Source organism: Bubalus bubalis, chromosome 6 (genome assembly GCF_019923935.1).
Source record: "Bubalus bubalis isolate 160015118507 breed Murrah chromosome 6, NDDB_SH_1, whole genome shotgun sequence".
Classification (NCBI taxonomy): Eukaryota; Metazoa; Chordata; class Mammalia; order Artiodactyla; family Bovidae; genus Bubalus; species Bubalus bubalis.
The window spans coordinates 114,265,183-114,278,978 of NC_059162.1; the positions used below are offsets into that span (position 1 = coordinate 114,265,183).

Here is a 13,796-nt window from a genome sequence, read left to right on the forward strand (position 1 = left end):
CCAGGCTCTGCAGTACAAATCTAGTAAACATTTAATTTTCTTCAAACAATGTCACTTGAAGATATCTAAGTTCAAAGAGACCAGTTTCTGAAATGTCTGAATCATCGCACTGAAGCCTCATGCACAGGTCCTGAGGTCATGTGGTGCCCACAGAGCTGGCAAGGCATTGGCCTGAGCGCCGGGAAATCTTACTTGCCTCCCCTCAAGCTGTGGGGCCCTGGACAGGCCACCCAGCATCTACGAGGTCTATAAAACAGACACCATGCAGCACTCCTGTCCCCTCGAGCTATGGGACCCTGGACAAGTCACCCAGTGTCTACGGGGTCTATAAATCAGACACCACGCAGCCCGCACAGTGAGTGGGAGCTGGGCACAGGCTGCCTGGAGGCCAGACCAGCTCCAACACTGGACCCCTGTCCTCTCAACTTTATCTGCAAACTGGGGTGAGCTTGGCTTCTCTCCATGGAGCTTCTGGAGAGTAGATGAGCCCCGTGCCCAGCTCACCAGAAGAACTCAGTGATGGCAGTTTATTTTTATAAAGACAAAAATCAGAAAAGGACCACATGGTCCTCCCTTCTGGTTTCCCACCTTAAAGCCAGTTGCTAAGCCTTTGGACCCTGGACAGCCTCAGAATGAGCTTGTGTTTTAAAGGTAAAGATTGAGATGCTTATACATTCAGGAAGCCCCCTCGCCCAAAGTCACCATCCATTCATTTTGTTAAGTTCCCCCAAATAAATGTACTTCAACGAGAACGCTCAGTCTAAAATAGCTGCGTTCTTTCAAGTAGCAGCCCAGCACACTGACCTTGCTCGGATGCCAGGCTGCCCGCAGCTTCACAAAATGTTTGAAGAGAAAGATGTGTTTGGCTCAGCTGGGGAGGGGTTGGCTGGTAGGTGTCTTGATGTTTTTAGCACTTTTTCTGTGGAGCCTTGAAGTGACAGCCTCAGGTGCTTGGACAGAGCGTTCAGGGACAGAAAGGAGGCGGGGCCTGATCTCAGCGTCTCTTCAGTCGCATCCTCGATGTCCGAGGGCCCCAGGACATCTCAGACCCCATCGCTGGGGCCCCGGAGCCTCCCTTCTGCAGCTGTTAGGCTGTAATCTAGGAATCTGCTGGGTGAATGAGGTTGGGGTGAGCCTTGGCTCTGTGGCCCAGGTGGGTCTGGTCCTCACAGAGTCTTCTCCTCCTGCCAGGGCTCCATCCTGGCTGCCCACAGTCACACACTCTGTGCCGGCTCCGTGGGACCCACAGCCCAACACCCAGCAGACATCCGTGTGGCTTGGGGTGATGTGTGGGGACAGTAGACCTGTGGGTTTGTGATACTGATGTGGCTTCATTTCTTTAAGTCAGAAACATTAGTGTGACCCCCGCCTCCAGCCTGGGCTGCACAGAACCCCAGGGCAGCAAGCCCTGTGTTAAAAGCCTGCCCCAATGGGCCAGCCGGGCCACCTGCTATTCGGGTCACACGGGAACGTGGCCTGGGAATCTGCCGTTGCCTCCTTCCCAGCTGACAACACTTCTCTCCTCCTGACCCCCCGTCCCTCCACGGTTAGTTAGCCCTGTGCAGAGACGCATTGGAAATCTCTCACAGTTGTGACAAGGGTGGGGGTCCCATTGATTCTGGAGACTTTTGATGGTTTGGCCTCTCTCAGCCTCCCTGTATCCCGCCCTTTCGTGTGTCTCCAGAACCCAAGGGTCCCGGATCTTGCTCGGCACTCCAGGTCCCAATCTGAACCCCCTGCTCGTGTCTGTTCTGTGAGTCAGGGCTCCCTACCCGCTGACGGCAGCTTGTCCTGCTGTGTGCCCAGACCATCCTGCACTGGCCATCTGGGTCAAGCGCATCACTTCTCCAGTTTCCCCAGTGGCGGTGGGAACACATGAACAGCCATCATCTCACCCACCCCACCCATCCATGTCCCGGGGCTACCGAGTGGAAGGACCGCAGGCTGGGAGGCTCCAAGCAGTTGAGATTCATCCTGCCTCTGTTCTGGGGCTGTCGCAGGGCTGGCTTCTCTGGGGGCTCTGCGGGGGTCTGTCATGCCGCTCTCCCAGCTCCTGGGGGCTCCAGTGCTGTGGTTGCATCACCCTGTCCCTACCTCCAGTCTTCCCTCTATCTCTGCGTGTCTGTTTCTCTCCGCATAAGGACACCAGTTGTTGGAAGAGGGGCACGCACCCTAGTCCACCAGGGCCACAGCGTAGCTGGTTCCATCTGCAAAGACCCTGCTGTGAGTTACAGGAGGGCGAGGATGTGCAGGCGGGGGGCCCCGTACATCCTGCGATCGTGGGTTCCAGCAGAGGGGCTGCTCAGGCCACACAGCATCCAGGGAGTCAGCACATGGTCTCTGCGGGGCCAGCTTCCTGGGATCCCGGAGCCTGCCCTCAGCCCTGCCTCATCCCCGCCCCTTCCTCCTCAGGCCTTACTGAAGATGGACTGCCAGGGCCTGGTGGTCAGACTCATCCAAGACTTCGTGCTCCTGACCACGGCGGTCGAGGTGGCGCAGCGCTGGCGGGAGCTGGCCGAGAAGCTCGCCAAGGTGTCCAAGCAGCAGATGGACGCATATGAGTCTCCCCACCGGGACAGAAACGGAGTGGTGGACAGCGAGGTGAGCCCGGCTGCCCTTCCCTCCACCTGTCAAATGCGGTGGTGACGGCGTCTACATTAGAGCACTTTTAGGAGGACAGATGATGAAGTGTGAAGGCGAGTGCTCAGTGCAGAGGAGGCTCGCGATGAGAGGGAGCATGTCCATCGTTATCGGGACCCTCAGTTGGCAGCCAGGCCCTGGGTGGTGGTGAGGCTGCTCTGCTCTCAGGCGGGACATTGGAACAGCATCCTCGGAACTGCCAGTCCCTCGCTGATCCTGATCTTAAATTACCTTAGGCCCGATTGGAGGACGCGGGATGGTGGGGCTCTGCCCCACACAGGGTGGGGTGGACAGATCCTGGTATGTTGCCGGCTTCAGCCAAGGCTGGTTGGGTCCCTGCTCAGAGTCTGTTTTCTCACTTGTTTTGTGGAAGTCACTTTAAGCTTCTGGAAAGACAGAAAGGCTCTCGAGACCTAGGAAGCAGGAAGTCCCCAGGATAAGGGCATCCTTTATTGACGTGGCAAGTTTCTAAATAAATGGAAAGTGCTATGGGGTTGTAAGGAAAGAGGCCCCTTCTGTTGGCTTGGCCAGTACATGGTACTGATAGCTTACAATGAACGGTGTTGGATTCATGATCTCCGAAGAAGATTTAGGGACCAGGGACCAGGCTTGATCACTCAGGAGCTTTTGTATAGCAAAGTTTTATTAAAGTATGAAAAGGACAGAGAACTCTTCTGACATAGACTTCAGAAGGGGGATGCAGAGCGCCCCCCACTCACTAGTCTTACCAAGGCCATATATACTTTTAGCAGACCCACTCCCAAATTAAGATGAGAGCTGACAACAGAAAGGCCTTAACCAGACCCATTCCCACAATAAACATCTTAAGATAACAAGATTAGTCAGAGGGTTCTTGTTAGGAAGAAACATGAACTTGAGCAAGATACTTTGTTATATTGACTAAGACAAAGCAAAGTAGGAAAAAAAAAGTTTGTCCTTTTCTCCTTGAGAGCCTCAGACCCCTCTCTCTTTCTCGGGGACCCTGGACTTCTTATCAACCTACCTAGGAATTGACTCTCAGCACTGCCCACCTGCTCTCAAGCAAAGTGCCTTCTTCCCTCTGAAATGTGCTAGCCCAGGACAGGGTCGACTCTGCTTTGGGGTTCATGATGCTGGTTACTAGGAGAGGTAACTCGAACCAGCTCTCTCACCGTCTCCTAATCTTTGCTCTCTCTCTCTTGGTTTTGGACGACCGCACCATCCAGGCCATGTGGAAGCCCGCCTACGACTTTCTCCTCACCTGGAGCCACCAGATCGGGGACAGCTACCGGGACGTCATCCAGGAACTGCACATCGGCCTGGACAAGATGAAGAACCCCATCACCAAGCGCTGGAAGCACCTCACAGGGACCCTGATCCTGGTGAACTCCCTGGACATCCTGCGTGCCTCCGCCTTCAGTCCCGTGGACCATGATGACTTCGTGATTTGAACAGGTCCCCGACCTCCTGCTGCTCTGGGGCACGGACCCTCTGTCTGCCCCAGATGCCCAGGCGGGCACATGGCACTGGGGAGGAAGGGAGGGTCAGCTGCTCAGACAGACCCAGGGGCCCTCCCCACTGGACCCTCACCCAGGACCAAGCACACGTATGATGTTCTACCTGCCTTCTCCATCGTGGGGGAGGCCCGAAGGGAATTTCTACTGCAGGTAGTTGCCAATCAAATAGGTTTCTATTTGTTAAGTATAAATTTAAATTTAAAATCAGTTTGGTTTTTTTTTTAAAGTATGGGGGTAGGGCGTACCAGAAAGGTGGTTATCTAATTTTTTACTGGACCCTAAATTAAAAGAAGAAAACACTTCTTAGGGTAAGATAGTGTTGAGGTTTTTATGTTCTATAAAGACCTTTTTAAATTATGTGATAGATGTATATACGTATTTAAGGGTTGTGGGAGCGTTTCTGGTTGTCGGACACACTTTGCATTTCACCACTGAGCACGGGAGGACACTTGCTCAAGTGCCGGACCTTTTTGGCTGTGTACTTGTGAAAAAGAAATCAAATAGGAAACGTGGTGTCTCAGTAAACGAGTCCAGTCGGTGCCCGCCCGTTCTTTCAGAGGCTGTCCTGGTCTATGCTTCCCTCCTGTTTTTATTACCTTCTGACCCTGGCCTCGTATTGCAGGAAGATTCGGCCACGACACAGGGGAAGCCTTCTGAGCCCCTGCCTGTGTGCCCTTCGCCACCCGGAGCCAAGTGGTCCCCGCAGCTCTGCGAGGCCGTGCCCAGCCTCTCCCAGGGGCAGGGAATGCTTGCTACAGAGCTTACAGCCTCTCTTCTGGGCACAGAGAACACATCACCACAAGCACACCCTATGCTGATGTCCAGAGACGCCTGCTGGCATTTGCCAAACTCCACTTCACCTGAAATGGAGCCCTTCTCCCCTCCTCGTCTGTCCGTCTCTCCTTTCCTTGGAAATAAAGAGCATAGGGAAATCTTTAAAGACAAAAAGAGCATGAAGATTATCTGAGCAGGGTGACCATTGTCTGAAAATGTTCTCACGTAAAATCTGAGCCTTGGCTGATGGTTGCCTTGATGGCTTGATAGCTGGAGATCACCTTGCTGGGCTGAATTCTGCAGTCGCGTGTGGTTGCATCATCTCAGAAGAAAGTGAGGGATGGGCGAGAAGAAACATCTGGAAGATCAATAGAGTCGATGCCTGGGAAGGTGCTGAGACACGCGCCGTGCTTACAGGAGCGATGCACCATCTGGGATTCCGGAATCTCATTCTCTAAATCTGCTTGCTGGAAGCGCGTTAATTACTTAGTATAATCCATGTAAATCCCTTATTGGACTAAAACATTCTTCTACAGCTATTGATTCTGATTCAGAAAACCCACAGCTAGAAAACAACAACAACAACAAAAAACATTACAGATTTTATGCTGCAAAAACCGAGACACCCCACGATTCCCCTCCCCATCATCCCACGAAATCATCTTACATTCTGCGCTCCACTCTCCGCCTTCAGTCTTCCCAGAGAGCATCTCTCACTTTTCCCCAAAGAAGAAACAAAACCAGTCGCACCTTAAATATGGAGATTTTTTTCCTCAGGGGCTTTAAATAGTTTCCTATGCAACGTGTCTTGTAGCACAAATTCAATTGTATGAAAGTTGCAGTAAATTTTCTTTGGATATTTTAACCTAACTGTGTGTGCGTGTTTTTCTGTACCCAACCAGACTTTAAATAAAGCACAAAACCTAGTGTATCTATGCACAGAGCCATGTCCCGTTTCCCCCTCTGCCTCCCGCCATGGTCAAGGTGACATGACATAGATGACAGGGTGACATTTGGGTTAGTGAGGCTCTTGTTTTCTTGCTGCTGATTTAATTGCTCTTGGAATATAGGAATCTCAGCCATTACTGACTAATGGGAATCAAGTGTGGCCCAGAGTACCCAAAGGTGCAAATGGCTTGCCTTTTTCTCAGTCTTTTGCACCTGGAATTGGCCAATCCCACACCCACTGTACACAGCTGAGTGTGGACATCAGGTTAGAGCAAAACAGACTCCCAGAGGCCCTGCCCTCACCTCACTTTTGGAATACCATGTAGCTCAGGGAGAGAATGGAATGGGGTGGGGGCAAGCGATGGAGCCCAGCCCCACCTGGAGTGGATGGGGAGGATGGGGAGGAGGCCAGCCTCCTTTAGAAGTGACTTGAGTCCAAGGTCAAGGGGTAAGCAGGCACCAGCCAGGCCAGACCAGGGGAACAGGGTGCCTGCAGCATTGAGGGGGCACAGGGACCACCGGAGGCTGACCCCTCCCCGGGCTTGGGGTGTGCTGAACAAGCAAGAGCCTCTGAGCGCCCTTCTGCCCTCCTCATCACCCCTCAGCGTTTGTCAAGTCCAGCCCCACCAGCCAGAACCTCGCGCCATTTTGCAGTTGAGAAGGGGCTCAGCGAGGCCCCTGATGTACACAAGTTGGCGGCAGAGGTGGCGGTTTTAGCCCGGGGCTGCTGTCACAAAGTGCCATCTTCTCACAGATCTGAAGGCCAGAAGTCCGAGATCAGGGTGTCCCGTGGCCGTCCCCCTGTGCCTGTCCAAACCTCTCTTTAAGGACCCCAGTTATGGGAGAGGGCCCACCCGAATCAAGTGTGACCTCATCTTAACTCGATCTTCTGTGTGTGTGTGTGTGTGTGTGTGTGTGTGTTAGTTGCTCAGTCGTGTCCGACTCTTTGTGACCCCATGGACTGTAGCCCGCCAGCCTCCTCTGACCATGGGATTCTCCAGGCAAGCGTACTGGAGTGGGTAACCATTCCCTTCTCCGGGGTGACTTCCCGACTCAGGTAACAAACTCAAGTCTCCTGCATTGCAGGCAGATTCTTTACCATCTGAGCCACTGATCTTCTTTAATGACCTTATTTCCAAGCAAGGCCACATTCACAGGCTGGGGGATGGGACTTCCAGCAGACCTTGAAAAACAGAGCTCAACCCACAGCCTGGCCCCCTATACTGAGGCCTTGGCAGTGGTCTGCTTAGGAGGATGGGGAAGAAATCCAGCTGGATCTGTCTCCAGGGTCTCTGCTCGGTTTAAGCAAAAGCCAGAGGGGCAGCGGGAGGTGAATCTTTACAATGGGAAGCTACTCTGGACAGGACCAGCTCGGTTCACTGAAACCCACTTCCTTCCTGAGCAAACAGCTCAAGTGTTTCCCAGTTCAGTTCAGTTCACTCAGCCATGTCCAGCTCTTTGCGACCCCATGGACTGCAGTACACCAGGCCTCCCTGTCCATTACCAACTCCCAGAGTTTGCTCAAACTCATGTCCGTTGAGTCAGTGATGCCATCCAACCATATCACCATCTCATGTTTCCCAGCCTCCCTTCAAGTGGGTGTGGCCAAGTGACTCCACCCATAGGTGGCATCAGCCTGGCCTGTCGAACCTTCTGGGCACCCCTTCTGCTCTCCCAATTGAGCAGAAAGAACTCCAGGGACCTAAATGAGGACACAGGTCCTCAAATGACCCCTTCAAACCAGAGTTTACCTCCTGGCCTCTGAGGCTGTGGGGTTCACTGTTAGGGCAGCCGGCATTCCTCTAGGTCCTGTATTCTCAGATTACTACTGTTAATGGAAAAGCTGGAGGCACGAGGGGTTTGCTCTTACAGGGAAAAATCCCTGTCACACCTGGATGATGTCAGGTAAGTGAAAGTCGTTTCCCTGGTGACTCAGCTGGTAAAGAATCTGCCTGCAATGCAGGAGACCTGGGTTTGATTCCTGGGTCAAGAAGATCCACTGGAGAAGGGAATGGCTACCCACTCCAGTATTCTGGTCTGGAGAATTCCATGGACAGTATAGTCCACGGGGTCACAAATGAGGAGAACTTAGTCCTGTTCTTTCTTTGCTTGTCCATGTCCAGAATTGAGCACTACTAGTCTGAATATGAATGACTTAATCCTGTTTTTACTGAATATTCTCTAAGCTGGTCCAAGGTGCTCAGATAAAATTTCCAGTCCTTTACGATGTTGATTTTGACATTGAGAATGGTAATAGATGGCATGAAAGTTATGGTATTTGTAGTTGTCTTTGAGGACCTAGGGACTTCCCTGGTGGCTCAGATGGTATAGAATCTGCCCACAGTGTGCGAGACCCAGGTGGGGAAGATCCCCTGGAAAAGGGAATGGCAACCCACTCCAGTATTCTTGCCTAGAGAATCCCCATGGACAGAGGAGCCTGGTGGGCTACAGTCCATGGGGTTGCAAGGAGTCGGACACAACTGAGCGACTAACACTTTGAGGACGTAACACCCAGAAGAAAGACTACATCGGAAACAGCCATGCTCCGATTTCTCAAGAAGAGGGCAATTTTGTCTGTGGTCCATTCCTGTCTTGGTCTCTACCTGACTGTCATGCAGTCCTAGCAGACGAGACTGTTTACTTCGTAGTCACTGAGCCCCCACCCCTCCGGGTAGTGTCAGGTCACCTGTCCACATCCACCAAGACTAGTTTTAGCCCCGAGACCTCCCCTCCGTCGGTCAGCAGGTCCCTGCAGCCACTAGTAGCCCCAGCCATTCCTAACACCATGCCCTGCACTGCCACGAGGTGGACCAAGAATGAACTGGAGAAAGGAGAATGAAGCCTGTTGGGTGATGGGACTCCGAGTATGGTTGTGTATGGGGACCCTGAGAAGGGACCCCAGGGTGGAGGGGAAATCCTGAGAAGATTCTGGAAGGGCAGGGGAAAGAGGTTACTATAACTGCCTGGAGCGTAGCCTCTGTCCCCATGGAGCCCACATGCTAGTGGGGAAACGGCCAATAACCGTGATCAGCATTCATTGCAGGTCAGATGGAGGTAAGGGCTGTGAGGAGAACTAAGAAAACTGTGACCTTAGGGGAAGGAGTGAGTGTAGACCGGGACAGCCTGGAAGGCCTCTGATGAGGCACAGTTTGGGGAGTAGTGAGGGCTTCAGTGGGGCGTCCCCAATGACTCAGCGGGTAAAGAGTCTGCCTGCAATGCAGGAGACACGGGAAACTTGAGTCTGATCCCTGGGTCGGGAAGATCTCCAGGAGGAGGAAATGGCAACCCACTCCAATATTCTTGGCTGGGGAACCCCATGGATGGAAGAGCCTGCGTCCATAGGGTTGCAGAGTCAGACATGACTGAGCGACTATGCACGCATGCATAGGTTCAGAGAGGCTGGGGTGTATGCTGCTCTACAAAGGGCAGAGAGAGCAGAGCGGGAAGGTGGGGTCAGGGAGGAGCAGCCTGGAAGCCAGGTTAGGCTCAGAGGGAGGGGAAGGCTTTAGGGGACTGGAGTGAGGGGAGACAGACCGGATAGGAGGTGTTGGTGTGATTAGCTGAGGAGAAGCAGGAGTCCCAAAGGCCCTGGATGTCAGGGGCAGAAGGGTGTGGGTGACAGACGGGGAAGATGGACTCAGTGTGGCTTTTGATTGGACAGCAGCAGTGAGACCAAGAGGGGCTAGTGGCCTCTGAGAACATAGCGGGTCACGACGGGTCCCAAGCATTGATGAAGAGCTTTACTGGAAAGTGGGGAGGGGATGGTCCGGGAGGAAAGCTACAGGCGATGGACATGGATGTCAGCGGAGAGCAGTGAGTTCTTTCTGTTTGGAAGCAACAGAAAGATGGAAGACATCGCTGAAAATTTTAGACCAAAAAAAAAAAAAAAACCAGTGAGAAGCTGGTGCAGATGGTATGGAAACCTGGAAGGACATCCTCTGTGTCCTTGGGTGGGCCTCCCCCGACTCCCATGACCATTACATTGACCACTGAGGTTTCTGAGTCACCCCCTACCCCATTTCTCCTCCTGTCTATGGGGCTCCACCTTGATCCTGGCCACGTCACCTTTCCCTATACCTGCAACCCCAGCCCTGCCTCCTCAGCACATCGCCCACGTGGCCACCAGCATGGTCCATGTGGACTAGAAACACGTGCCCCTGCCTACTTAACCCTGACCTTGCGTGGCCTCCCATGTTGAGAGCGGATGAATGGAGGCCTCCCAAATATACAGACCCTTTTGGCCCTGATAAGCTTCCACCTGTCCCCGTGAAATGAGAGGAACAGGGACGCTGCTCAGAGGGCTTTCATGAAAGCCAGATTTACAGAAAGCAAACACCTTTCTGTTCCTGAGATGAAGCCCTCCGTTCCTTTTTAATGTTAACTAAAGAGTTGTTTTGGTAACTGATGGACCTAGTAAACCATCGTAGTTGTCTTAATGTCTTTCTTGGCAAAGTACAGTGTTGGCTGATGATGAAAGTGAAAGTGAAGTCGCTCAGTCATGTCCGACTCTTTGCGACCCCATGGACTGTAGCCTGCCAGGCTCCTCCACTCATAGGATTTTCCAGGCAAGAATTCTGGAGTAGGTTACCATTTCCTTCTCCAGGGGATCTTCCCGACCCAGGGATCAAACCCGGGTCTCCCACATTGTAGGCGGATGCTTTAACATCTGAGCCACCAGGGGCAAACACCCACACATCTCATGACTCAGATCGTCCGTTGAATCAGGGACAAACAAAGTGAAGTGTTTCCGTGGCTCTCTGCTCTCGTGGCTGCTTCTACCAAACCACCCTCCTCACTGTGCTTTGGCTTTATCATGCTTTCCAGGTGGTCAGCTTGTCCTCCTCTTGAGGACAGTCTTGCTGTACTTGCAACCCAGAAAATGCAAACCCACATGCCAGCCTTACCACAATAAACCCCAAATCTGTCTGTTAGAGCTTTGCATTTGCTTGTTGTGTCCAGACTGTAAACTGGACAACCAAGATGCTCCCACGCCCAGGTCACACTCAAGCAACTCACACTCTGTACATTCTTGGATGAACGCCCCTTTGAATGAACAACTTCCAATGACCACTGCCGACCGATTCCCCTGGGAGAGTGGAGGCCAGGTACCAGTGTCCGAGTAGCCTTGCGTGCAATTGTACTGATTTTAAAAAATCAAACAAATAGAAGATTGTGGTGAGTCCACTTTTGGATTTCTTTCTGGAAAGTTCTATCTCTACTTGTTTGAGTTCACTGGTCTTCTCACATTACATATGTTCAACTCAGCTGAAGCTCACACTAGGGCAAAAAAAAAAATGTTTGCTTTATTTTTCACACACGGGCATATTTTTTCTACACTCTAAGTATAAAATCAGCTCATACCCACAGCGTGGACGATCACACCTAGGGGAGACTAGCAGCCGAGGGTACACTCAGTGAAGACCCGCAGCCTCGGGTGAGCTGTCCTGGTGTCACAGGCCTCCCTGGGCCGCCACCTGACATCTGAGCAGAGCAGGCAGGAGGTTGCCTAGCAACTCTGGGGACTCACAGAGCGTCCTCCTTGTCTAGAAGAGAAAAGGTCTGGACAACTGTCACTTTCATTTTTGACCCTGAGCCTGGTTCAGATCCACATCTGCAGAATGAAGAACTTGGAGTAAAATCCCTGCTGACAAGTCAGTTTAACAACATGTAATATTGAAACATACAAATGCAACCTCACGTGTGTGTATGGAAGTGTCGTATGAATGTGTATTCTTTGTGCAGTTGGTGAATTAGTGGAAAAACAATTACGTGTCAAAAATCTTGGAAAATCAGGTTCCAGTTCCGCAAGTCATTTCTCAAAACACCTTTACATGTTTCTAATTATCACTTTTTCTATGTGACAGATGAGTTGAGAAATTCAAGTCAGAAAAGGTGCTGAATCTGTACTGAGAGACTCAGAGCACTTGACCTAGTTAGAAATAATTTACACAGACCTTGGAGATTTATGTGTTTTTCCCAGGACCTGGAAGACAGTCATCATTTTTCTAATATTAGGTTTGTGCAAAACATGTAGCGATGTCCTGATGGTTAGTGTCAGGATGCCACGCACGGTATATCTCAAACCATCAAAACAAAAATAAATTGGTTTTGCATTCCAACATTAATACCCGAGTAAAGAGCAACTCCATTTTCTGTTGGTGACATGTAGCAGACCTCAGGTATGCCAGGGCTGTGTGCACAGAGTGTTCTTGTGTGTGCACAAGTGTGCCTGAGTGCATGAGCGTGTGTGTGAGGGTCCCTGCCCCAGGGGTCCAGAGGCTTCTGAGCCAGCCTCCAGGCATTCCTGACCTTGGGCAGCAATGCCACGGCAGAAGCCACTGACCGTCATTTTATTCCAAGGCCACCCAGACTAGTGAGAGCCCACACTTACTCGGCGCTTTCTCTGTGTGTCTCCACCCTAAAACTTTAGGGATTTTAACTCATTTGATCCTCTTGACACATATGTGAGATCGGTAAAATTGTTACCCACATTTACAGAGAACGTGAGGCACAGAGAGGTTAAATAATTTTCCCAAAGTCACAGAGCTACGAAGTGTGGAGCCGAGATTCAAACCCAGATAGTCTGGCTCCAAGGTGCTTGCTGGACCCCATTCCTGCCATACCCAGGTGATGTTTTCCTAAGAGAAAGAAATGGGGACTTGCGTGATTGAATGTGGTAAAGAGCAAACATTGTATGTCTGAGTTCAGCATGTTTTACATGAAGACAATGAGAAGTGGAGAGAGGTTTTGTAATTCGCTTGTTGTTTTAATTTCCTTTGCTTAAAGAGATGTAATTAGTTTATATTCCCTCTATGTATTCAATGGCTGGTGTGGAGACAGCAATGAGCCTGCTGAAGTGAGAGCGATTTTAAAATTTTCCTCTACAGAAATGACCATTGATACTGGGGTGGTTAAATAAGTCACAGTATGTTTACACGACGGAATACTCTTCAACCTCTAAAAGGAACAGGAAGATCTATAGTAATTGATGTGAAAGGATCTCCAAGATCTAGTAAGTTAAAAAGAAAACAAATTGAACAGTGACTATAAAATCTCCCATTTATGGAACTCACACAAAAAGCATTCCTGGCACGACGCTCAGGAAGTGTGGTCACGGGGTTGTTGGGGCCTGGCAGTCTGCCTTTGGGGAAGGACTCAGTTTTCCTTGTGCACCTTTTTGTGCCAGGCTTCCCAGGTGGCACTAGTAGTAAAGAACCCTCCTGCCAATGCGGGAGACAAAAGAGATGTGGGTTTGATCCCTGGGTCAGGAAGATCCCCTAGAGAAGGGAAGGTAAACCACTCCAGTATGCTTGCCTGGAGAATCCCATGGACAGAGGAGCCTACAGTCCATAGGGTCAAAAAGAGCTGGACACACCTGAAGTGACAAGTACGAACACACACTTTTTTGTGCCATTTGATTTCTGGCTCTGCACCAGTGATATTTTCATAATTCTATATGCTGCAGATAATGATTCATGAAATGAGAGTAATTTAGAATTAGTAGGCATCCAGGGATTAGAACGAATACTCCAATTTGCAAAATCAAAAAAATCATACAAGTACCTAATTTGCATACTGTTAATTAGCACAGTGGGCCTGTGGAGGGAGATCATCAAAATTGATTTGGCTGTTGGAACAGAATGCTTGCAGCCAGCGCCCCCAGATGCGTTTTAGGACTTTCTCTGAAACCCTCAAAAGGTGTGCTAATTTTTTCTTTACTTTAGTCTGTTTATCTTCCATGGAAGATATCTAGAGCTTGCTTTTTTAAATATTCATTTTTATTTATTCATTTGGCTGCACCAGATCTTAGTGGTGGACACTTGAGATCTTGGATCTTGGTTGTGGCATGCGGGATCTTTTTCAGTTGCAGCATGTGGGATTTAGTTCCCTGACCAGGGATCGAACCCAGGCCCCCAGCATTGGGAGCACGGAGTCTTG

The 13,796-nt window shown here is 50.8% G+C and overlaps 1 protein-coding gene across 4 annotated transcripts in view; it reads left to right on the forward strand.

The window, feature by feature from the left end:
• The window catches only part of SH3BP4 (SH3 domain binding protein 4), a 99,948-nt gene extending 94,173 nt beyond the window's left edge, over nucleotides 1-5,775 (forward strand). For 3 of the 4 annotated variants that reach the window (XM_025289197.3, XM_025289196.3, XM_006044221.4), the window contains 2 exons: nucleotides 2,413-2,601; nucleotides 3,846-5,775. In XM_025289197.3, the coding sequence (XP_025144982.1) occupies nucleotides 2,413-2,601; nucleotides 3,846-4,070 (414 nt within the window). In that variant the 3' untranslated portion in view covers nucleotides 4,071-5,775. The remainder of the gene's footprint in view (nucleotides 1-2,412; nucleotides 2,602-3,845) is intronic. The other variant, XM_025289198.3, reaches the window with a different exon arrangement.
• Nucleotides 5,776-13,796: the final 8,021 nt, after the last annotated feature.